General features: G+C 33.2%; 3 protein-coding genes across 4 annotated transcripts; 2 read left to right on the top strand and 1 right to left on the bottom strand.

The window, feature by feature from the left end:
* The first annotated feature begins 8,620 nt into the window (after nt 1-8,620).
* Nucleotides 8,621-13,246, top strand: LOC147402878 (pathogen-related protein-like). Its single transcript, XM_086438261.1, has 4 exons — nt 8,621-8,828; nt 11,924-12,056; nt 12,204-12,502; nt 12,915-13,246. The coding sequence occupies exons 2-4, from the start codon at nt 11,981-11,983 to the stop codon at nt 13,059-13,061; spliced, it is 522 nt and encodes a 173-aa protein (XP_086294387.1). The 5' UTR covers nt 8,621-8,828; nt 11,924-11,980; the 3' UTR covers nt 13,062-13,246.
* A 659-nt stretch (nt 13,247-13,905) lies between these two features.
* Nucleotides 13,906-17,197, bottom strand: LOC147402877 (putative receptor-like protein kinase At5g20050). The gene is made up of 3 exons (XM_086438260.1): nt 16,229-17,197; nt 16,048-16,131; nt 13,906-15,583 (listed from the first exon to the last, which is right to left on the bottom strand). Exons 1-3 carry the CDS (start codon nt 17,019-17,021, stop codon nt 14,406-14,408), a joined length of 2,055 nt encoding a protein of 684 aa, XP_086294386.1. The 5' UTR covers nt 17,022-17,197; the 3' UTR covers nt 13,906-14,405.
* A 1,658-nt stretch (nt 17,198-18,855) lies between these two features.
* On the top strand, nt 18,856-23,279 carry LOC147402876 (E3 ubiquitin-protein ligase RZF1-like). 2 transcript variants are annotated; one of them, XM_086437610.1, is made up of 3 exons: nt 18,856-19,881; nt 22,152-22,220; nt 23,132-23,279. In XM_086437610.1, exons 1-3 carry the CDS (start codon nt 19,002-19,004, stop codon nt 23,182-23,184), a joined length of 1,002 nt encoding a protein of 333 aa, XP_086293736.1. In that variant the 5' UTR covers nt 18,856-19,001; the 3' UTR covers nt 23,185-23,279. The 2 variants fall into 2 exon arrangements, with proteins under 2 accessions (XP_086293736.1, XP_086293735.1); XM_086437609.1 differs by lacking the exons at nt 22,152-22,220; nt 23,132-23,279 and adding an exon at nt 20,378-21,160.
* The last annotated feature ends 3,008 nt before the right edge of the window (nt 23,280-26,287 follow it).

Here is a 26,287-nt window from a genome sequence, read left to right as displayed (position 1 = left end):
GTTTATTGAGGCAATCCCTCATGATTTATGTTTACAGAATTTAATAATTTTGATAAATATTTTATTACTCAACTCAATGAACATCCAACTTGAATTGAGTCGAGTCTTGAGTTGTTATTTTTTTTTGCCGTGTTTAGTGAATATTCTTCAGTCTTGAGCTGACCATACCCCAACAACAATTGTGCACTAATAGAAAAAGTTGGTAAAGTAATTATTAAATGTTTGCAAAAATTGACTACCCAACTCACCAAGTCGAATTAACAAAAACCTGAGTCAAATATAAACCCAATCAAGTCATCTCATAATCCCAAAAGAAACTCAGTCAAGTTGTGCTGTTATATTTAATATTTTTTTGCACATAATAGAAAAGAAATATTATTAAAATAATAATATATTTATAAATATTTACAATTACGTATCTGAGTCAACTCTTGGGCGATTGTCATAACTCAACAAGTCAATGAACATTAGAATTGAGTTGAGTATACGAGTTTGAAAACTATGTTTGAAAATGCATGCACTATCACTTGAAAGCACTTCCAACTCTCACGAGGAGTGGAAAGGAAAATCTAGGAATGTTATGGAATTGGTTGCAGATGAATAGTTGTGGGACAGTTGCATTTCAACCTAATAAAAATACCCATTTTTATATTGTAAAAATATATATTATCCATCGTACGGTTGTACATTTTCTTTATTTTTTAAAAACTAATATTAAGAAAAGAAGAAGACATAAAATATTTGAGCTTCCAAAAAAAAAGAATTTTTTCATAAGAGAAAATAAAGAGGGTGAATTAGGCATTACCACAAAGAATATTTGAGATACTATTGAGTTTAGTCCCACGTCAGACATTTATTACTTTGTCCTTCTCCATATAAACTCTTGGGTCTCTCCACTTGCTCTCAATTGATTTTGAGTTGAACTCCCAAATTTATCATGGTATCATAGTGGACCTTTCTCTCTTGCACGCCACCTAATTTATATCTTCACATGCTTTAAGTCAATCTGACTCACACTTTTCTCCTTGTAAGCTCTTGGATCTCTTCACTAATTGTCAATTAATTTTGAGTTAGACCTTCAAATTTATCAGATACCTTGTGTTTTCTTCAAATATTCCATAATATTTGCAAGACTAACAAAATATAGTCTAAATGCCATTGTCTTGAACCTCAAAGGTAAAATTATGTACTCTAATCTTGCAACTTTAGGTTTTATCTTCTTTAACCTCAACAATCAATTAGAATTTATAAGTAGAAAAATGAATGGTTTCTATTAGAAATATGATGGATTGAAGATGAAGTTGAATGGATCAAAAATAACTCTTCTCTAAAGAATTTGAAGGTGAATAAATTTTTTTTTTTGTTTTTATTTTTGCTAGAGGTTAAAGATGAGGACATTTAAGTCTCGTTTAATTAATCTTCCATAGTAGACATAGATCATGGAGGCATGTCCATAGTTTTTAAACTCGTCCGAGACCGAGACGTATTGTTCGAGTTAACTCGGTATCAGAATTGAACGAGACCAACTCACAAAGTCATTTTTTGATCGAATTTTACATCTCACAGTTCATTTTTTTGAGTTATCTCACGAGATGTCTCAAACGTATCGAAAAACTTGTCCAAGACGACTCGATATTGGAGTTGAACGAGACGAGACGCGATACCAAATTTAAAAATCATGGGCATGTCATCAATTTCAAAACGCAAGTATAACTCAAATATTCATCAAAATGGGGAGGGGCATAATTAAATCACCCAAACTAAAATTATAAAGCCAGACTTGACCTGTAAAGTGACCAAATACGATTGATCTGCCTTGGACTTAACAATTTTTGTGTAGGTTTGGTCCATCAATCTTGATAAATGGGTGGGTAGGTATGGATTAGATATTTGAGACCTCAAGTAACACCGACTTCATTTTTGACAAAGCCCATATTTTGTTTGGTTAGAGATAGAAGACAATAATAAAAAAAAAAAAAAAAAAAAACAGGGACTGACATGGTAAAAGCAGATATAAAGCCATTTGTACCATAATATAACATGTTGAGACAAAATCAAAATGATGAGTTAGATTCGTTGAACTGGCGCCAAATTTTGAGGTGAAGGTAACGACAATCAATGATGGATGGATGGTAAACATTACATGTGCACTTTGGTCTGATTCAAACTAGAACCAAATCAAATCGATTGTTTTGAATTGGTTTGATTTGATTTATAATGAATTTTGATTAACAAAGTAGTGAACGGATCAATTTGATTTGATTCTTGGTTCAAGCCTAATATAAAATTGAATCAAATCGAAAATATAATTATTATATTAATATAATTATAAATAAATATTATTATTTTTTTTAATAAATTATAGGCATGTTGTATGAATAAATTGATTATTATTCTTATGGGTAGATTAATAACATTTTCTTTTATGGATGGATTAATGACTTTCTTTAATTGATGGAAAAACTAATGAATATATATATGGGAAATATTCAGTAACAAACATTTTGGCAAAATATTTTTAAAAACATGAGTTAGAGATTTTGGAATGAGCTGATTTTTAGTGAGAATGATCTCTACGGTGAGGATATCATCATCACCAAAAATCAACCCATTCCAAAACTTCTAATCCCATAAAAAATGTCTTACAAAAAATGGACGGTTCACGATTTTTCAACTTGTAAACTGGGGCTAGAAGTTTTGGAATGGGCTGATTTTTAGTGAGGATGATCTCCTCACCGTAGAGGTCATCCTCACCAAAAATCAGCCCATCCCAAAACCTCTAACCCATGTTTTGAAAAATGTTTTGCCAAAATGTTTGTTGCTGAACGGGACCCTATATATATATATTTTTGAATAAATACATTACTGAATTTTTTTTAATTATTGATGGATAGATTAATAACTCATTACATGAAATTTCATGTCTATATTTAGTAACTTTTATTAAAAATGTCTTGATTCAATTTGGTTTTTAAGATATTGACAACCTGTAGAATTGAACCGAACCAAATCGACCTTAGTCTGGTTCAGGTTGGTTTGGTTCTATGGCAATTTGGTTCGGTTCCGATTTTCATTTAATGGAATCGACCGATATTGGTTCGATTAAAATTTGGCTTCAAACCGAACCAATTTGCACTCCTAAGAAACATAGATTAGCTATTACGATTTAATTAAAATGTCATTGACATTACAACCTTATAAGCTCCTCAATATGTAAGAGAATATGATGTATGAGATACATTATATCATTGTCAATGTATTTCATCACAAAAGAAAAGTAGTGAGGTAGTGCTGGAAAACAATTAATGTTGCAATATCAATTTGGATATTCAATGTTAGGAATATTAATAAAATATAATATTTATATCTCATGTTAGATTTTATATCTTGGTTAATATAATCTCTATAAATACCCTATTAGGATTTATATAATATTCATCAAAGAATTATTAAAAAATTTAAAATTCCACGCATCATTGTTAAAGAAGAGGTAGTTTCGGATCCAACTTTGAATACTATATGATATATTGCCGCAACTTTAAGAAACAATGTGACAAAATAAGGCATTGATGTGCTATATAGACGAGTAATTTTTTGCTCACAGCCCAACACAGGCTTGACATTTGGTACAAATGACATAAGCAATATTTTCTCTCCTGTATGAGAAAATGAAATTTCCTAATTAGGTCATCTTGTGTTATTCAAAAATTTGATCCAATACCACATTATTGTAGAGGACGAAATTCTATGAATTTTTTATAATAAAAAGAAGTTATTTTTCACCACCAAATTTTAATTTTGGTTATAAATTTGGGTACTTGGTAACTGTTCATTTTCAACACATTGGATCAAGCTCAATTTATTTTGTCTTTTTGATAATGAATTTTTTTCATAAAATCTAGAAAATTAAAGTGTTCAATTGCTGAGGTCAAACCGATTTTTGGGCACTAAGCAAAAGAAAAAAAATACTCACATATAGACAATGAGGTCAGTATCAATCACCCAATAATGCTACATTGCTACCTCAGCCTATATATATAGATGAAACCAACACATAATATTTTCACTAATTTTGGGTGATATCTCAATAAGTTAGCTTAGGAATAACTTATCTTGACTTAATATATCGAATGGCTAAAGTGATACTTATAATATCAAGGTAAGATGTGTTTGATCATTAATGTGGAGAAAATTCGTAAGTATATCTCACAGTTATTATATTTGGATTAATCGACATAAAAAAAGTGTAAAGTTCAGTTAGACGGTTATGATCATTCGGGATGTATTCTTTCTTTGATATGATATGAATTGCAACAAGTGCTAAATAACGTTCACTGGAAAATAAAAAATCTTCTTTAACCATTTGCCTTAAAGATGATTACAAATTGTAGCCAAATATCAAATTTTAACCTAATTTTCTGTCACTAACAGATTTTCCATCAAGGACCGATGGTGCAAGAAGATGCAGCAGCCAAGAAGAAGACTAGTGTCATTCTAATGTCCCTCTTTCAATTTACAATACTAATTATATCTTTGATTCAAATTAGGGCTACAATTTGGGTGGGCCAAACCTGAAAGTGATGGGTTGAGCCTGATTTTAGGCTAGGTCTCTGGACATAGTTAATTTGGGTTTGGTCTTGGATTCGGGCAACAACAAAAATGCCCAACTCAAATCGGGTTGGATTCGGGTATAGCCATGGGTGGCAACCCGATTTTCCCTAACCTGAACTTAGTATGTATACTTTGTTTCTCTACATATCAAAGCTAATGTGTGATTATTTTCATTTAATAACAACTGCTTTGTTATTAATGTTCTTATTTATGTAATTCTATATTATCATGGATATGAATGCATGTTATGTTGAAAATTACGATTAACAATAAATAAATTAAGATGGTAGCTTTGGTTAATCATCATTTTCTCCAGCTTATTAATTAATAATTTTATATTTGTAAATTTTGAAATGCAATTGTAGAAATATAATTATAAATTTTAAGTTGTTTTACATACTACTTATATTTATATAAGTCATTTACAATATGAAAAAGCCCATATTTGACGGCCTTAGGCAATCGAATTTTCTAAGGCTATCAAATTTCATAAAATTAGACGGACCAAGGAGTCAAAATTTTCATTATCAAATTTTTGTTTTCGTCAGGTCAAAACTATCAAATTAATGAAGGATGGGAGAAATTTGATAGCTCTAAATCATCAAATCTGGGAACATCAAGAATTTCGACGGTCCTAGACTGTCAACATTCAGTTTCTAAAATTCATGGCCCTTGACCCGTCAATATATATATATATATATATTTCGAATTTCCCAATTGTCATGTAATGATTTTCATTATTAAATTATCCAGTATTAACGGGGAATGAATTAACCCGAACAACCTGACTTGGGTTGGGTTTAGGTTGAGCATCTCAAGCTCGAGGTCAAGTTAGGCATGGGCATGGGTTGGTGTTTGTCAAGTTCCGATTAGGCGTGGGTTGATCTCCAACCTTGCCCAACCTGACCAAGTTGCAAGCCTAATTCAAATCTTAAATGAAATTTTAGACCCATAGCTCAATTGGTTTGACAAATTGCCAAAAATGAGGTCTTGGATTCAAGTCTAGCGTACACATAAAAAAATCTTAAATTAGAAAAAAAAAGAAAAAAAAAAGGATAAAATAATTTTCAAAGTCATCGCTCTTATCTTATTTTTCTTAGGAAGTAGATGCCAACTAACAATACCGAAATCTTTACTTTGGTTTGTACAAAAAAGGATAAATTAGATGCAAATCATTCATTTCCTTAATTTGATTGATTTATATTATCTATTATTTTTTGGACGACGGGGTTTTGGACCTGCAGGTCTGATTAGCAAAGGCGAGGGAATAGGTCTCTTAGAGCATCATATATATCTCACCCAAAAATCCTTCAAGCACATGTAATACCCAGACAAACCACACATGCTAGGTAAATAAGGATTAATCTCTGTGGGGGGCCAACGAGGTGATTTGAATTCAAGACCTCTAGAGTTAATAAAATAATTTCCTAATACACATTTATGATTTTAAGAATCAAGCTGATGATTTGATAAATTTTTTGTCAATTTAGTTGGACAGATTAACATTTAACAAAGAATTTAAAAAATATAATATGGTTTTTTTTTTTTTTTTTTCAAACAGTCTTCTTTGACTTTGATATCGGACGGTACTAAATATGTATTAGTAAGTATGATATTAAAGAATCTTTCATTAATTTGAAATTTTAGTCTTTTCCCAAGCATCTTATCTCAGAAAAGAAGAATATAGTCCAAAATTTTGTCTGTTTAAATGGTTCATGAATAAAGCAGCTCAGTCGATTCGATCATTGAACCACCAATTCTGCAAAAAATCAATGTTTCTCTCAAAGCTACTGAACTTATTTGAACCGTACCGAATGTGTTAAAAAATTCGGTCAGACCTTATTAGTCAACTGGTTCAGTATGATTTTTATAACATGGAAGCCAATCCTAACTTTGACCAACACGCAAGAAAAATTCAATAATGGACTAAGCTGAAAGATTAGATTTGAATCTTCGACGTTATTATACGTCCAAGTCTATCTTAAAAAATTGTGTGGCGAGGATGAAAACTAAAAGGAAAATGCTGAAATAATATTAAAATTGATATCAATTCTCACATTGTTGATGTGGATGTATGTATGAAACCATAGATGCTTTTCATCGAGATACGAATAAAAATCATGTGTGCTCCACATCAACATTGTGGGAATCGATGTCAATTTAAATATTACATTAGATGACTAAAACTAAAACTAGGGACGTTGATCATTTTTTTGTTCGCTTCAACAATTAATCTTCCAACCAGTGAGGACGACACTTTTGTGAAAAATATCACATTTTTACACACTGAGATCAAAGAAAAATCATGATTGGTATCTTTTGGTGAGATCAACAAGAAGATCAAGTCAGCACAAAACATTAAGAAACTCATTTTTTTCAAAGAGGGGAAATTATAAAAAAAAACCTAAAAAAAAAATAAAATAAAATCGCAAAAAGGTAATAATTTTGTGAAAATTAGCAAAACGAATTTATTTCGGCCCTTTAAGGGTTGAATTTTCGACCTTTTAAGAGCTGAAATATATATATATATATATAAGTCAACAATTCTGGTCGTTATATTTTTTATTTTTATTTTTATTTTTTGACACTTTTAGGAACAGTCTAAAACCGTTCCTAATTATTCAGGAATCGTTCTCAACGGCTTCTAATGCTCCAGAATATGTTTTGATTGTTGTAAAATATATTTTTTATTTTATTTTATGATTTCGCCTTTGTTTAACCACGTGTTTGACCCCATACATAGATAACAAAATGATGGGATAAAATTTACATTTCGAACGTTAATCTCGACTACAAAATAGGTAATAAGTCTCATTAAAGATGGATCATGTAAACATCTGATCAAAATTTGGTATCCTACGGTCCATTCCCTATTTTGCAACCAGGATCAACAATCAGAATGAAAATTTTATCCCTCCATTTAATCGTCTACGTGTGGGGTCAAACACGTGATTAAACAAAGGGAAAATCATAAAAAAAACCTAATAAACAAATATTTTGCAAATATTAAAACAAAAATATTTTGGAGCATTAGGAATGATTAAAAACTGTTCCTAAACATGCTAGAAATAAATAAAAATAAAAAATTTAACAGCCGCAATTGTTAACTTTTTATTTTTTTATTTATTTATATATATATATATATATATATTATATATATATATATATATATATATATATATATATATATATATAAAATTAATAAAAAAATATTTCGGCTCTTAAAAAGTCGAAAATTATAATTTTATAATAATATAAAATTTTGGCCCTTAAAGGGCCGAAATTTTAATTTTTTAATTAAAAAAAATTTGATCCTTAAAAGGCTAAAATAGATTCGTTTTGCTGATTTTCACAAAATTATTACTTTTTTACAAATTATTCTTTTTAAAAAAAATAAATTTCCCTTTCAAATAAGGGGGCTGATTTTTGACCTTTTATTTTTTTGGGCCCATGCAATGTAACTAGTTTTTGTTGCTTTTAAGTTTTGTCTAAGAACTTCTCACATGGGAAATGTTTTATTTTAATTTTTGGCTCTTTTATTTATTTATTTATTTAGAACGGTGAATTAATAATTAATAAGATTGTATAAATAATTAGTATAATTCTTAATTGATAGATAAAAATAGTGAAAATAAAATTCATTTTTATCAACTCCAATAATTAAGATAAGATGACGATTATATGGGAGGGGGTAATTAAAAAAAGTATCTCTAGGTTAAATTTCCATGGATGGATTTAGTATTTAAATGGATGGGCACACATTAAAGTGCAATAAATAATGATTTTCATAAGAGCATTTTCAATCCAATTTCTAAAGTATATTTATTGACACGTTAATTGCACACCTAAATGGTTGGAGATTTTGGGTGTTATTTATGATGATAAATGATAATAAATGAAATTTGGTGTGCGGTCTGTCCACACACGACACATCCATAAGTGGTGTTTTTAGCAAATCAATTGGATGTACCTATCCCCATTTCCATATAGAATAGTCATTGCTCTCCAAACACACCACACCATACCACACCCAATCTCTCTCTCTCTCTCTCTCTGAATTAAGAAGAGATGGCTTCCTCTGATAGTGTTGAGAGGGAAGTGAAGGGTGATAAGTATCGATCACATATAATTGGAGAGAGAAGAACACCAAATGGAGATTTGGTGCTCCTCCCAACTATGACGTTGTCAATAAGCTCTTTGAACAAGGCAGAACCAAGGTAACAACCTTAATTCATCATCCATGTACCCTCTCTCTCTCCCTCTCCTATGTTCTATACGACTTTTCTAATGGTTCTCCTACTATAATATGTAGACCTTGTAGACTAATGATAACTTGACGCTATAAAACATGACGCTCTTTATACGAGAACAATAGATCTTTTTCTTTGTGTATCTCGAAGAAAAAGATCTATAATTCTATGTACTGTAACTTAAAGAGTGCATAAAGAACATCAGCTCATCATGACTTATATTTATATACGAGTAGGGATTCATAGGCTCATGAAAAAGGAATTCATATGCTCATACATAATTCCTATTGTTCAAATAAGAAATCTAATAATTGGAATAAACGACATATCTAAGATAATTACTTCCGACACTTGGATTTTCCATTTATATGATCGAGATTGTATGACTTCTTTTTCATGAATCTACAGATCACAATCTTTATATATTATTATTATTTTAATTATCTAAAACTTTGCTTTCTACTAGAGTGAACCCAATAGAGTGGCAGGACTATTAGCTCATAAAAGGGCTCTATGAAATGCTTTCTTTGCTACAGTTGATGAAAGATTCCTTCGCCTGGTTTGGCTAAAGTCTAGGTTGAAGACTTATGGTTATGTTTAAGATCATAAAATTTTCTTGAATGCAAAAGGAAGGGCCCTAGAAGCCCAGCTTGCCAATAAAAAAGAAATAGAATTATACCACAAATAATGTACATCTTAAAACATACTCTTTAGAATTATTGTTGGTTGTTTAGATATACCCCTCAATGATGCCCATGTTTTCAAAATCATGACATCCTTTATTGAAGAAATTTTTCTTTAAAAACTAGTAGAAACTTAGAAAGTGGCTCTCAATGTGAGGATCTTCAACATGTAAGCAAAAAAAAAAACCATTATTTTTTCCCCTCATAATCAATCCCATCTTCAACCCCTTAAGGCAAGATTGAAAACAATGGATTGAATATAAATGGATTAAAAGAAATTTTATATAAAAGTTAAATAACTTGGAGAAGACATATTTGGAAGGAAAAATTGAGGGTTCTTAAAGTAAAGACTAAAGATTAGGGTATTTTAGTTATCTAGAATTAATTTATAAGAGAAGAACAAGGTCAAAGGGGCATCTCATCAATTTGAAAACATGACTGTAAATTAATTACTGACATTATAAATTGTTTATAATTTGTCTCTTCCGCCACATGACATTATTTGCGGGTTGCTACTTTTTTGGGACCTTAAGAAAGAAAACTTCAGCTTTGCTTCTTTGGCTCATATCAAGGTTTAATCGATAAGATTGGAATCCATTTTCTTCCCTACCAAATGGTCAACTTGACCTCATTTTTTTATTTTTTTGTGCATTTTAAATAGAGAACTGATTTTTAAAGAGTCGTGATAATTTGACTACCCCACATGGCATACTCAATCGTCTACTTGACGTGATAAATTCGAAAATCATAGATCTGCATTCCTTGGGATACATGGTTCCCTTGAGATACAATTTTTTATAGGATAGTGCAGCCATGTTTTTTGAAAATCATATGTTTTTTATGTCGGATTATCACGACTCATTTTTCACAACATGGTACTGTTAGAGGGGTCATGCAAAATGATTATTAAAACCCCATTGTTAGTGAAGTATTGACTTTAACTTACAAGATATCTAATAATTCCATAATGGATGAATAGCTCTTGGCACTACTAATAAACACAGCCTCATATTAATATTTCAAATTCGATAATGATACGTGGAAGAGGTACGAACAACCATTAGGGGATTAATCATTCTCTCTAGAAAAAAAGAAAAGGGGAACCAATTGCCTGGCTACACATGTTATGTATCCTTAATTATTTGAGATACTTTAACGTCTAACGAGATAGTGACACATGAGAAGAAACATAGGCTACCTTTGTGGAGTCACTTTTCGAAGAGGGAAAAAAAAGAGGATAGTAGTGCACATAGTTGTCAATTTGAGAGTTCACCTAATCCAAATTAACAAATCATAGGAAGTTGCGTGCAGTGATGGCATTCCTAATTTATAAAAATATTTACGTTGAAGTCTTCAAAACACACGATGTCTTGTGATTGAAAAATTCGGGATTCTATACAATCTAAATGTTTTTTTGTGCTAATCTTCTTTTTCTTTAAAAGGATAGAACGAACTAAGTTCCAATCACAATAGGATTTGTTGTTAGTAAAGCTAGGTTAGGTTCTAAGCTATTAAAACAAACATCAGCCACCAATACTAACATAGAGATATGTGGTGAAATTTACAATAATTACATATAAAAAATCATAAAAGTTTATTATTTTTATTTAAAATCCTTTATTTAATTAATTTTTTTTTCAAAAGCCTCTCTATATTTTCTTTCGATTTTTTAAGTCATGGCAAAAAAAAAATGGTCTCACAGGTCATCATACTTCTTACACTTCCTATATTCCAAGAGATTTAAAAAAAAAAAAAGAAGATAGAATACAATTATTTGATGGTTGTGGCATTGAAAAGAAAGAGAGAAAATAAAATAAAATTTTGATTTTCGATCAAAATTGTAGTCTTAGGAAGGTTAAGACAAGATGCATCTCAATATGAAATTTAAGTTTTTCATTTATTCTTCTCAAATTTCTTAGATACACATGGTACAATTTATTGGCTTGTCAAAGGATCTATATCCGACACCTCTTAGGTTAAATTTAAATTAAATTTTTTTTTTTTAAGATAAGGAAAGTTTTATGACCGCACCACTTATGTTATGTGCATCCAACAATATGATCGGATGTAGAGCACAAAATTTTAAGTCATTCATTTTCAAAATCTTGGATCAAGTCAAAAAGATTTTTTTTATTTTTTAAATTTAAAATTCCATTTTTTTTTAAAAATTTATTTTACAATGAAATCTAGAGGGTTGTAGTGTTGGATTGCCAATGTGGTAATCCATGTGGCCCGATGACTCGATGGCTAGCTGACACATGGATAGAATTCCAGGCATCCCACCTAACATGATCTTGTTGATTTTGTGTCCAAACAAGGTCGAATATATACTCATAATTTATCCATGATTTCACTCTAACATCTCCCATCGTTTTATAGGAATGGTCAGAGGAATCCTTGGAGGGAAGAGTTCAACGACTGGTGAAGACATGGGAAATGGAAATTTTCCATAAAATAAGTGTAGAAGACTTCAAAACCATAAACCCTGAAAAATATACGCTCAGTCTCAACGGTATTAACTAACACACTTGTTATAAACCCTACTACACACTTCATCACGATCATCTCACCATTTAGTACTTGTTTATCTATCAATAAGAGTATATATGAAGGTCGTAGGAACATGTCATTGAAATGGTGGGTCTCTCATGATGTGCAGGAACAACACCACTAGCCCTTGAAGATATAGTGAAACTTGGAGGCTACAATGTGTTGTTGCAAACTTCTTTGCCCGAGAATTTACGTGGCTACAACCCATCCGTCGAAACATCAGAATCATCTCATAATGTATTCACCACGACTTTCCATCGAGGATTTGCTTTGGAAATTGTTCAAGTCTATTCGGGTCCTCCCGTAATTGCATACAAATTCAGGCATTGGGCTTTCATGGAGGGTCCTTTCAAAGGCCATGCTCCCACTGGGGAGAAGGTTGAATTCTATGGGATAGGCATCTTTCAGGTATTCTTATTTTTCTTTTCTCTTCCCCTAAATATATCTCCTCTGTTTTATTTAATGAACTATCAATATTAATGTCATTTAACTTTTTTGATTGATTAATTCTTCTGTATTTGATTTTTTAAAATCTGACTTTAGGTAGAATTGAATGGAGGAACAAGTTTCATTTAGGTGACCCCATATTTTTAGGATAAGGTTTAATTTAATGATGATTCGTTGTCATCCTTGTTCATCTTTATTTTATTTTTTTTGGGATTAAATTCTCTTAGATTTGATTGAAGACGCGACTTTAGATATATTTCAATGAAATATTTTAATTGAGATTGATCCCAAATTTTAGGCTAGGAATGGTGATGAAATCAAATTAGTTGATCATTATTAAATGAATTTTTCTCATATGTGGGTTATGTTTCAGGTTGATGAGTCACAGAGAGTTGAGAAGGTCGAGTTCTTTTATGATCCAGGTGAACTAATTGGACAACTTCTCAAAGGTCCTTCCTTGGATGGGTGTGAACCCACAGCACCTTCATCTCTTGGTTGCCCATTCTTGAACAAATCCTAAACGTTAGTATTCTACTTTGAAGTGTGTCTTCAAATACGTACCCTTTTATAAATGGCGTTAGTTATGTTCTGTGTGAGATCTGAGTATGTTAAAATCGTGCATTAAGTGGCACTATTATCTAAATAAATGCCCATTTCTCTTGTAATATTTTTAATAAAATAAATTTAATGTTGTGAATTTATGCATATTTTGATAATACATGTCTTGTTTATATGCATCCCAAGGATAAATCTCGAACGTTAGAATTTGTGTTTTAACAATAGGGATTGAGGGCTTTTTCATAAGTCGATCACCAAAATGTTAGAGAATCAAATGTAACATATTATGATACATGAGATACATTTGTATCATATCAATGTATCTCATCTCAAAAGTAAGGGAATGTTGAAGAATAATATATGTAACAATATCAATTAGGATATTTTATATTAGAAAGTTTTTAATAAATAAAAATATTTATATTAGGTTAATTTCTTTATCTTAGTTGATGTAATCCCTATAAATATCCTATCAAGATTCATGTAATATTCATCCAAGAATTATTAATTAAATTCAAATTTCTTCACAGACTTGATCCACAATAACACCAAATGGCCTGATATTAAGACCTAGAAAAACGACAATGATTAAGGGTGTCAATGAGTTGGGATGGGTCAAAACCCAAACCTTAAGGGACTGATTATTTATCCACGTAACCTAAATTATTAACAACATAATTACAATTTATTTTGATAAAGATATAAGTTTAAACTTTTTTAAAAAAAATTGAAAATTAATTTTCTTTACAGCTAATAAGCTTTCAGAAGAGATGACTTACTTTAAAGTTTTCATGAAAATTCAAAGGTCTTATTGTAATATCTATTAACTTTTAGCAGTAGGAAAGCCTTCAATTATCTATAATAATAATAATAAAAAGAAATGACAAAACAAATAGATTTTCTTTACTATGGGTTTGGTTTGGAAATAGTTGGTTCGGGTTTGGGCATCCACCAATTAATTCATGAGCCAGGCGTCGGAGTTGAATTTTCTGCCAATTTAAGGCCAACCACAAGCCTGGTTTGGCCTGGTCAATTGAGACGCCTAATAATGATAGTTGACTACCATTACGGGTCTCCCCCAACCATACGGTACATCACCAACCACAAAACACGCGTCATTGATGTTGGGATCACTTTCATCAGTGTTTGGCTGCAACTTAACTCTTAACTCTAGGGGATAGAGTTATTCAGGAATAAAAGAAATAGAATTATACCACAAGTGATGTACATCTTAAAACATACTGTTTAGTTTCCACCTCGCTCTCTTCAAATCTCACAATAAATCATTAATTGGCAAATTGTAACCCTAGAGATTTGAATTCGAATTCGAACTCGAAGAAGTCAAGTAACATTCTGATGTTACATGGGAAATTATGGAGGTATTGAATGGTCTCGGAGGAATCTCAACAACCATACTACCTTCTAGCATATCGATCACTTTTCTCATGGAAGGTCGCTTAGACTGGTCGAATTGAATACACCAAAGTCCCACCAATTCCATCCTACTAGCCATCTCTTCTTCTTCTTTCCCATTGCAAGCGTGCCATTTCGATCCACCATTGCCACCATCATTATTCATCACGTGGTGTGCGTAAACCCACTCGGGAAAGTACATCTCGCTCGATTTGCTAGCATCAACCTTGTAGTTCCTCCTCTTCCCTGCCATTTCCAGCACTACCATTCCAAAACTATAAACATCGGACTTCTCCGTCAATGGACCACAATTCATCAACCACATTTCGGGCGGAGCATAGCCTGGAGTACCCATCCCATGTGTGAGTGATGCATGACTCTTCTCCCTATTCAAGGCCAATGCCAATCCAAAATCCGATACCTTGGGCTTGAATTTATCGTCTAAAAGTATATTATGAGGTTTTATATCACAATGTAGTATTCGACTTTGACATTCCTCATGAAGATAAGTGATCCCCTTTGCCGTCCCAATAGCAATGTCATGAAGTTGACTCCAAGTCAACATTTCCTTCGATCCTTGTTTCTCTTGGTGAATGTATTTCTCAAGTGACCCATTCACCATGAATTCGTAAATAAGAGCTCGTTTTGATCGTTCAAAGCAGAATCCAAGAAGGCGAACTAAATGGTTATGGTTGATTTGGCCAATGGTGAGGACTTCGTTGAGGAATTGGGTCTCGCTTTGATCGTTCTCGCCAAGCATTTTAACAGCAAGGGTGAATCCATTGGGAAGTTGGCCTTTGAAGACAGAACCAAAACCTCCTTGGCCTAGTTTTTGGGTAAAATTGTTGGTGTACTTCTTGAGCTGTTTGTAGGAGAATCTGGTTGGCCTTCCTAAGGTGTAATTCTGTAAGAAAATCTCTATAGAAGCTGGTGTAGTGTAGTCTCCTTCGAGGTAGCGCCTTAGTACTTGCTCATCTTCGCCTCTAAACTCATTTTTTCTCATATTATTATACCTTCGTTTGTGGTATATGTAGCACACGCACAGGAACAAGGCTACTCCCACCAAAATTCCTTTGTACACAAACAATGACAAATGTTAATCATAGAAAAGAATTTTGCTTATATATATATATATATGTGACTTAGTATCTAGACCCTACAGCTGGTTTATTTGATAGTCCGGATCAATGCCAATTGTGGACCCTAGATGATATGATGATGCTCCTAAGAAGCATTAGATAATTAAGACCTCCTCAATCCGGGAGTTGTATTACTTAATCCAGCTCCACATATTCCATGGGGCACAGTTTTGTGGGTCTACTGAACCATGAATACTTGCCCATTATTGGTGAACCTTCACACAGAAAACCAGCTTGATTGGCAATTTTTTTTGGGTCGGTCTCGGACAAGTTTTAAAACCATTGGCCTAGAAACTCAACTAAACAGGTAAAAGTGGGACTTGTGTTTAGGATGAAATTGTGTGCTTCAGTGTTAGAGCATATCAGTAGTAGTAACGAGAGGTTCTAATTTCTTACCTACAATCATCACAATTTTCCTTGTATGTGATGGTGTCAATTGATGAGTCTTCTCAGCCGAAGCATTAAGTTGAATGATAAGCCCTTCAATTCATCAAAATTGGTGTGTAAACTTTGGGAAATCTTGTAATTTAAAGAAATTAATTGAGGAAAGATGATGATCTGATTTTGACAAACTTACCATCAGAACAGTTGTATTTATGGACCCCATCCTTACAGAAACAAACCCCATTACTCTTCTTTCTTTCTTGATCATCAAGAAATCCACATCTCCCATTGCCCATCTCCATGCATGGATTGCAAATCCCATCCATCCCAACAGGAAAACCCTCCTGAAGAACTTTCCTCAAGTTCCTAACCCCAACAAAGTTATTGTTGAGAATCGCAATAGGAATTGCAACTCTATAGGCTAGACAATTAGGTATGTCATTTCTGAACCCATCAAAGAAATAGCACAAGTTCTTACTCTCCCCACACTCCAAACAAGGAGCCTTAATCATCCTCTGCAACGTGTCGCTATCAGGTTGATCGGTGCAATTGAAGAACGTACCCGTTCGATATTCCGATGAGAGTTTTAAGCTTGCTAGGATGATCCATTTCTGTGGCCCGTATGCATCGTTGGGCGTTAAACTGGAGAAAGGAGGGATGGGTCCACAACCGAAGATCGATACGTCGGCGAGCTTGACCGACTTGTTAGAGTAAACTTGCTTGGTAAGGTCTTGTAAGACCTTGTATTTGAAGTGAGAATTCTCTTCATCGATGAGGAAGAGCGTTTCATTCTCACATACCATCCTTATGTACGCACTACGACATAGTGGATTTAGACCGAAGGGGAACTGTAGGAGGGACTTACCACATGTCGACGGCGCACACTGGTCGTAATAGTAGGAGGAAGTGTTGGAGGCATAACTTAGGTGCACAAGACCATAGAGGCCGAGGAACAAGTATAGGTATTGATCAAGTGCAATTGGCATGGTTGGATCTGTTTTAAGATGATAATTAACACTGATGGTGGAGACGGAGAGGAGAAGATATAGAGAAGGTTACATGGGTGGTGAGACTTCTCTAATAGTAAAAGAAAGAAAAGGGAGAGTCAATGGTTGAAGATTTGGATTGTTTCCTCGTTTCAATTTTTTTTTTTTTTTTTTTTTCCATCGAATGGTGGCAATTGTCGTAGATCTTCGGTTATAGGAGACGAGTCTGGCTTCCAATCAGTCTTTGGTCTTGAATCAAACAATACTCACATCCACACAAAGATGTGATCCACCATCCTCTTCAAGGCCCATATCAACGAATTATCCTCGTCAAGGCCCATATCAATGAATTGGTGTGTTATGTGATATAATATTAATATACAATTAATGTACCTAGAATAAATAGGTGACAAAAGGCCTAGGAAAACCACCAATCAATATCATGAAGGTTACGCGGAAAACTCCAAGAGTCAACGATTGATGACTGATGAGGGCAATTTATTTCGCTAATTGGTACAAAGTTTGTCTTTTTCTCCATAAACATACAAGATATCTAACTTTATTGGCGATTTCTAACTATTAAATTAGGTATTTTTAATAATGATCTTCATGAACAGATCATGGACCATAGGTTGACCAACTTGGAAGCCTATTAAAAAGATTATAGAAATCCTGTTTATGTCATATGGATACCAAGTTCAAAAAAAATAAGAGAGATTTAGCCAGCCGGCAGATCCAACTGTTGCATTTTTATTAATTACAAAAACTCCCTTAGGAGTTCTGACAATTCAAAGGAAACCTTAATTTATGAAGTTTGTTTTGTTACCCACCAAACCTCACTTTATCAAGTTTGTTATCGAGCAAACCCTGGAGTGGAGATCCACATTGTAAAATCCAAATTTATGAAGTTCATTTGTTACTTAACATACCTTTGAGTGACTTCTAATAGCATCAATATGTGGCATCCAAAAACATAATTGGATGTCATAAGGTTATAAAAGAAAAAATTCTAAGAAAAAAAAAATTAAAATTTTTTTTTTAAATTTTCAACTTTGAATTATCCTTTTAAATTTGGGAGTTTGGTAGCCATTCATTTTCAACACCTTACGATGAAGCTTAAAAAGATTATTTTTGAACTGAGTTTTTCCATGAAACTTAGAATTCTGTGTTGTTGGATTTCTAATTTGATAATCTGTATAAGCCCAAAAACCCTTAGTAATATTTGAAATCTTATAAATTTTGTCATGGTAGTCTAATTCAAAAAGTAAGGTGGATCATTGTTTCCTAAGTAAACTTATCATCTACATATTATTAAAAGAAAATTTTAATAATTGCAAATTGGTCAAACTATGGAACCAGCGTCCGACCAATTTGACATTTTTAGGTTCATCTCCGACTCATAGGGCTGTCAATGAGTTGGGTTTTGGCACTATCCTTCATAGATTGGGTTTGAGGAGAGTAATTATATAGCCTGTTTGGGTATTGAGAGGCCCAGTAGTCCAAAATTTATGGCTAAAGCTGAAAAAAGAAACTAAAATATTCTATTATGGAGTTTGCAAACCGGCCCGACTACATGCAGGCTAGGCCAAGGTTTGGACCTAGACATTTTGTTGTCTGGCCCGTCTTGACCCAACCATTTCATAGGTTGGACTGACGCTAAGATTTGTCATCATGGGCTTTAAGTCCTCCAAAAAAGCTCATGATAAATTCCTCCTGTTTAGTTAGTTGTTGGTAGTAGGCACTGTTCTCAAGTCAAGTATTCTAAGATTAAAAACCTATAAACAAGAGTCTTTGATTCATTCCTCAAACATACTTTCCTTGTTCAAGAGGAGAGGAGAGAAGAATGGATGAAGAAGAGGGAGTGAAGAGAGAATTGCTTTCTTCAACTCCAAAAGCCATTCTTTGCTTTTCTCCTCTATATCTTTATAAACATTTTTTTTCCCCAAACCCGAACCCATTTGCATCCTAAAGCCCATTAACATGTCTGAGGCCACTCCTACTCCTATTACGACGGTCAATGGAATTAGAGATCGTCCTTACTGGTGCTATCAATGCAATCGGGCGGTCAGGATTACATCTTCAGACCCATCAGATATCGTTTGTCCACGTTGTTCTGGCCAATTCGTTACCGAACTCGACATAGCCAGGCCTAGACTTGTGGTCGACCTCACCGACCCGGATCCCTCTCCAGAGGCCCGATTATTAGAGGCTCTGTCTCTCATGATGTTCCCACCAATCCGACGACCCAATCATGATTTTGATGGGAGATATTTGTGGGAACCTGAGCCCAGACCTGAATCTGAACCTGAGCGTGGACCTCGTCATTGGCCTTGGATTGTCCTCCGACCGTCAGACCCAATTCATCCACCCGGAACCATAACCGATCCAGAAAACCCGGTTCCTCCTGGAGTCAATCCTATGGACTATTTTTTGGGGGCAGGGCTGCATCAATTGATAGAGGAACTGACTCAAAATGATAGACCGGGCCCACCACCCGCTCCTGAATCAGTGATTGATGCAATTCCAATGGTTAAGATCACGCCAAACCATTTGATCAATGATTCATATTGTTCGGTCTGCAAGGATGAATTTGTGATTGGTGAGGAAGCTAGGGAAATGCCATGCAAACATTTGTACCATTCGGAGTGCATTGTTCCTTGGTTACGGATACACAATTCATGCCCGGTTTGTCGACATGAGCTGCCCATCCCCCTTGATCAGAATGATGATGATGATCATCTGGAATTGGTTAGTAATCGACGCCACTGGAGGTGGAGATGGTTGTCCTCTTTATGGCCCTTTCGATGGAGACATCGACAGGTTCGTCCTCCAGACGATATCTTCACTGCTGCTCGTAATGGTAATAGTTGAATTCCCATTATTCTTCTTCATTACTTTGATCATTTACAAGTAATGTTATTGCTTAGTTTTTTTTTTATTTTACATTTTAATTTTTATATCTATATCACTTTCATTGTAGATAAATTTTATATTGAAATAAAATAAAAATTATTCCTAAGTGTTATATAAATTTTTTGGGATATGGGTTAGAGAGATTAAAATGAGTAACAAAAAAAATATAGGTTCAATTTTGTGTTTAATTGTTAAGAGTTTTCACAAAATCTTAATGTCAAGTGAGACAAATCATTTATTAATCTTTTACTCTAGGAAGGTATGTATAATAACAATTTTATGTTTAAAGAAAGCTTTAATCTTGGGATGTCTTCAGAAAATGCTCTTATACAATCAACTCATGATAATTCTATGATTTAAGGTAGTCTTGTGATTTAGAAAGATATTTTATAACTATACCTTAAGTTGCCCAAATTTAAAATGAGAGACATGTACAATGTCAGAGTTTGTCGACGTTGGGGATGCTCACATTTCTCTTGTGGAGAGGATTAGGAACCGACACTGTTGGAGGTGTACTCAGTTGTTCTCTTTACGGCCTTCCTATTGGAGGTGTAGTCGGTTGTTCTCTTTGCGGCCTTCCTGTTGGAGGTGTAGATAGAGACAACTTGGTCCTCAAGACAATAGCTCCACTGCCATTAATTCAAGGTGGTAATAATTCAATTCTCACATGTTATCTTCAGTCTATGTCCTTTTTTTAATACCATTTTAGTTCAACCTTTAGGGTTGGAGTTGGCTTGAACCTAACTCTTTGGTTAAAAAGAGTAACTACATCGGTCCAAAATTGCATATGTGAACCCTAGTCATATTTTCTTTGGAATATATATATTTCTTTTTATTCGGTGAAAGGGTATAATCTGTGATAGGGAGTTTTTTTCTTTATCGTGGAATTGGTGTGGATTTGTGGACAAAACTCAATCTTGAGGTAATCATGTAAAATCTTTGTGTTTTTATGTGTGTGATTGCATCTTGCATTTTGACTCTCCATTGCTTTAGTTTTTTCTTGAGTCGTGTTGGGGTGACACAAATGAGGACACAAGGCTGACACAATGACGTGGTGGATGCTTTTCCACAAGATATGCGTAAAAAACATCTACGGTTATGTCCCCTTCTGTGTCATTCCAGCATTTCCAGCATTAGTCTTTTTTCTTAACAACCTTGAGATTGAGTTCAATGAGGCCTCAAGTGAATCTTAGGGTACGATGAGAGAGAGAGAGTGGGGTGGAAGTATGGAAAGGGAAAGGTATGTAACAGTACCTTTGGGGGCATGTGTCTTACGTTACCAATTAACCTAAGCGAAGATTGTTTCCACAGATTGGCAATTGATGTATTCTGAATTCTAAATAAATGATCTAGAATGTTGCATTAGGTCGAACACTATTTTGAAAATGGTTTGGAACTAGTGTCACGGATTCAAATTTTTTTCTTTCTTTGGATTTGTAGGGGTTCAAAATCTTAATGAGTGAAAGTTTGTGAATGTTGTTGATAGCGATACCATGACCTAGGCTTTGCATACCACTAATCCCGTTTGTCTAGCAAAAAAATAAAAATAGAAAAATTATATAAATCTAAAATTCGTCAAATTTTATTGTTGTAATTTGGCTTGGGTCGCCATATATATGTTGAATTTTTGTATGGAAATCATCCAAAATTAGTTAACAGCATATCCGATAACATAAAAATAATTAAGTCATGTAAGGTTAGGAACATTTTCAATTTTCAACCTTCCTTACGATGTAACTCAGTTGGTTGACATATTACAGTGCAATTTGAGGTCATGGGTTACCCATAAAATTACATATTTACCAAAAAGGGATTGATCCATTTTGGTATTTATATTGACCAAAATGGGTACTTGCTGCAAGTTCAGAAGAAGGGTCTAAATTAATACCAAATAAATATTGAATAATGCTGAAGTGGTCTCAGGCTAGAACCTCATATTGCACTTCTTGACGTGAAAGCGTATCTGAACCATAGATGTTTTTCATCGAGATATGAGTGAAAAAGAATCTATGGTTCCTATCCACTTTCTCGTTAAGAAGTGTGATATGAGGTTCCAGCTTGAGGTCACTCCAACACGACTCATAAATATTTTTAAAAAGTGCTTAGGCCAATAATTTTCACAAAATACTCATCCGTTTTGGTAAAACACCCTTGTTTTCTTTTATTACTAACTGCTTCTATTAAATTCTTGATGTTATAACCATTTGCTTTCAACAGCTAACTCTTGGTGGCGCTCTTGGTTTCGTATCTATCATCGCACTCCCAATGTATTATCACTTTATCAAGGTATGTAATTTAATTCTTTGTGCTGCCACTGCTGAAAAATAATGTTTATATTTAGATTAATATGAATATTTCCTGTAGAAGTAAGATAATTATTTTACGTATCTTTATTCATCTTCTAAATATTTACTTGTTATTATTTTTACATAAATAATTTTTATTAATAGGGGTGTCAATGAGTACCCAATATTTAACCAAAATCGAAAACCCCCGGTTCCTTTTTTATTGGAACTGATTAGAGCCGGGTCTAACATGGAACCAAATCAATAGGAATTGGAACCGTTAGGTTCTATCCATCGGGTTCCTTCGGGTACTTAGAACTGATTTATTTTATCATTTTTATTTATTTATATTATTGGTGAATTTAGGTATTCTTTTATTTCATAATTGAATGTATGTTATATAATTTTTTTTAAAAAAATTTTCTTATAAATTATTGATTAGAGCTTAAAATAAATTATTTGTTCTAAAAATTTATTACTTATTGATAAATTTTTATTTTTGAAAAAAATCATTAACTTGTATCTTTAGTATAACAAATTTTAACTATGTTAATCAGTTTTTTTTTCATTATATGTTAATTTTTTGGAAAGAAAAAAAATTTACTTCTATAATAATTTGAAATACTTTTTATCTCATTTGTTCTTGAGAATCAGAACCGATTGGTGTACTCATGTTTTTTTGGTGGTTTTGATTTTGGTTCCATTTATTTTAGAATCAGATTCGGAACCAAAGTAAATATGATAGTTATGATACTAAATTTCTTGGGAACCGAACTGGATCCAACCCATTGACACTCCTACTTGTTAATTAAAAAGACTCGGTAAATCATAAAAATAAAAAAATTATGTGATACTTTTACTTAAATAACATGCGGCTATCTTAATATTACTTTGTTGGTTAATATGTTGCAGTTGTATTTTCCACTGGGAGTATTCAATGTTCACAGCAAGTATTGACCATTTGATTCAGGAATACGGATTCGGCCTAAAAATGTACTCAAATTGTGAAAACTTGTGCAGTTGTCAATTGTGATACTGATGTGCATTTTGAGTACTTAAATGTTTCTTAATATGGACAATGCTGGACTGACTTCGTTGGACACTTTCAACACTTCATAACATTGTGATTTTGTTTTGTTTTGTTTTGTTTTGTTTTTTTTTAAGGTTGTGTCCAAATACTACAGGTACAAGCATTCTTTAAATTTACTTTTATTCCCTTAAAATTAAAATTTGTATATATTTGAGGTAGAATTAATGATATAAAAGTAAATTTAAAAAGAGTTGTGCTGAAGTGACCTCAAACTGTAACCTCATATCGCACTTCTCGATGTAAAAATGTATCAGCCTGAGCAGCATTATTTCCAAAAAAAAAAAAACTCAAAATTCACTCAATTGCACAGAATCATAGATATTTCTCATGTTTATACCAAGGAAAAAATCTATGGCTAGGTTCACATGCCATGTCATTTGAGTGTTTTTTAAGTCAATTTATCGTGACTTAAAAAATAAAAAAGGTCCAATTAACTAGGAAAATAGCATATCTTTCTTCAAAAAAGTCATAATTTTTTTAAAAAAATAAAATAAGGGATATTGAGATAGTCCATTACCCTTTTGATTTTTGATTTTTTGATTTTATTTTAAACAAAGATGAAAAAACAGAGGAACCCATTGCCTAGGTAAGCTATGTTTCTCTTCGCACCTAAATCTTGCATTAATGGACTAACTTCGTTAGACACTAAAATTTATGAATAAAAAAAAAGAAAATTTTGGTGTCTGCGGATTAAAAAAAAATTGCAATCCTCCTCAATATTTGAAATCTTATATTGAATTGTTGATGACCTCAAACTATTTGAAAGATCTATAGGGGGTATACCTTCTCTCTCTCTCTCTCTCTTTATATATATATAAATAAAGTTTGCCAAGTTTGGTGCCAAACATTTTTAAAAATATGGGTTAGAAGCTTTGGAATGAGCTGATTTTTTGTGAGGATGATCTCTATGATGATGAGATCATCCTCACCAAAAAACAGCCTATTCCAAAACTTCTAACCCCATCAAAAGTGATTTACAAAAATTGAACGATCCACGATTCTTCAACTTGTAAACTAGGGTTAGAAGTTTCAAAATGAACTGATTTTTTATGAGGATGATCTCTTCACCATAGAGATCATCCTCACAAAACCTATTCCAAAATTTCTAACCCTATCAAAAGTGATTTACAAAAAATGTTTGGCACCAAACTTGGCAAACTTTAGGGCTGTCGAACCGCTCCCATATATGGGGACGGTTCAACAGCCCTAAAATTTGCCAAGTTTGGTGTCAAACATTTTTCAAAATATGGGTTAGAAGCTTTGGAATGAGCTGATTTTTTGTGAGGATGATCTCTATGATGAGGAAATCATCCTCACCAAAAATCAGTCTATTCCAAAACTTCTAACCCCATCAAAAGTGATTTACAAAAATTGGACAGTCCACGATTCTTCAACATGTAAACTAGGGTTAGAAGTTTCAAAATGAGCTGATTTTTTGTGAGGATGATCTCTTCATCGTAGAGATCATTTTCACAAAAAATCAGCTTATTCCAAAACTTCTAACCCCATCAAAAGTGAATTTACAAAAAATGTTTGGCACCAAACTTGGCAAACTTTAGGATTGCCGAACCGCTCCCTATATATATATATATATATATATGGTCCCGTTCAGCACCCTAAGCTTTACCACACACTTTAACAAACGCATTTTGTCCTACATGGGTTAGAAGTTTTGGAATGGGCTGATTTTTGGTGAGGATGATCTCTATGGTGAGGAGATCATCCTCACCAAAAATCAGCTCATTCCAAAACTTCTAACCCCATCAAAAATGGTTTACAAAAAATGGACGGTCCACGATTTTTCAACTTGTAAACATGGGGCTAAACATTTCGGAATGGGCTGATTTTTGGGGAGGATGATCTTCTAATTATAGAGATCATCCTCACCAAAAATCAGTCCATTCCAAAAATTCTAACCCATGTAGGACAAAAAACGTTTGTTAAAGTGTGTGGTAAAATTTAGGGTGCTGAACATTTCCCATATATATATATATATATATATATAGGGAAATGTTCAGCGCAAAACATTTTGACAAACATTTTGGCAAACATTTTGGCGCCGTCCGATTTAACGCAAATGAACGGATCAGATTCAATCTCTACGATTTAACGTATAATTATCCGTTTTCAATTAATTATAGCGCCATCCTTATACTTTCCATTATTTAGTGTTACCTCCCTCTCTCATTAAACTAAAAAAAAAAACAGAGAGTGAGACTCTCCATTCTCTCTCTCTCGAATGGACTCTCTCTCAAACCCTCTCTTTGTCTCTCTCTCTCTCTCACTCACTCGCAAACCCTCGCTCGACCTCTCTCATTCTCGCAAACCCTCGCTCAAGCTCTCTCTCGCGAACTCTCTCGGTTTGATCTCGCTCTCGTTCTCACTCTCTCATCATCGCTCGCACGAACGACGAAGACTCCATCTCCCTCGCACAGGTACTCTCTCTCTCTCTCTCTTGGATTAATTTGAGTTTCGATTTAAGCTTTATCTCCTTGGATTAATTTGAGTTTCGATTTGACGAAGAAAGAAAAAATCCGAAATTATTTAGGACTTTTTTTTATCTTCACTTTGGTAAATTAACAATAGACTGTGAACCTGATTGAATAACAATTTTTGTATTAATTTGAGTTTCTATTCTTTGATTTGAGAATATTTCAACTGTGAAATATTTCACATAAAAAATTCCGATTAGTTGTTGTGTTTCTTGATTTTAATCGAGTGAGCAAGTGAAATTTGTTAGGTTCTCTATTGGTCCCAAGTAACCAACCAATAAGATCACAAACCCACAAACATAAATTTGAATTTAGTTTATCTAGTAGACTCATAACTAAAACACATGAGAAATTCATGACATACTGATTTGGAATAGCAGACGTGCACAAAAATAGTAACTATATGAAATTGGCACCCACCTTGTGATAGTAAAGATAGTGAAAGTTTGAGAGAAATTTTGAAGGTCTCGAATGTGAAATCGGTTG

This window comes from Akebia trifoliata, chromosome 4 (assembly GCF_017979445.1).
Source record: "Akebia trifoliata isolate Shusen 1 chromosome 4, ASM1797944v1, whole genome shotgun sequence".
Lineage (NCBI taxonomy): Eukaryota > Viridiplantae > Streptophyta > Magnoliopsida > Ranunculales > Lardizabalaceae > Akebia > Akebia trifoliata.
The sequence above is the reverse complement of the archived record's forward strand: the minus strand, read 5'-3'. Positions and strand labels throughout refer to the sequence as shown.

Bases quoted from the DNA above. Each gene is read 5' to 3' on its own strand.
- LOC147402878 (XM_086438261.1), top strand. From the start codon at position 11,981: ATGGAAATTTTCCATAAAATAAGTGTAGAAGACTTCAAAACCATAAAC. The intron at 12,057-12,203 runs GTATTAACTAAC...CATGATGTGCAG, and splicing joins ATATACGCTCAGTCTCAACG to GAACAACACCACTAGCCCTT. The intron at 12,503-12,914 runs GTATTCTTATTT...GTTATGTTTCAG, and splicing joins ATGGGATAGGCATCTTTCAG to GTTGATGAGTCACAGAGAGT.
- LOC147402876 (XM_086437609.1), top strand. From the start codon at position 19,002: ATGTCTGAGGCCACTCCTACTCCTATTACGACGGTCAATGGAATTAGA. The intron at 19,882-20,377 runs GTAATAGTTGAA...GTACAATGTCAG, and splicing joins CTTCACTGCTGCTCGTAATG to AGTTTGTCGACGTTGGGGAT.
- LOC147402877 (XM_086438260.1), bottom strand. From the start codon at position 17,021: ATGCCAATTGCACTTGATCAATACCTATACTTGTTCCTCGGCCTCTAT. The intron at 16,132-16,228 runs GTAAGTTTGTCA...GATGAATTGAAG, and splicing joins TAAATACAACTGTTCTGATG to GGCTTATCATTCAACTTAAT. The intron at 15,584-16,047 runs GTAAGAAATTAG...TTGTGTACAAAG, and splicing joins GAAAATTGTGATGATTGTAG to GAATTTTGGTGGGAGTAGCC.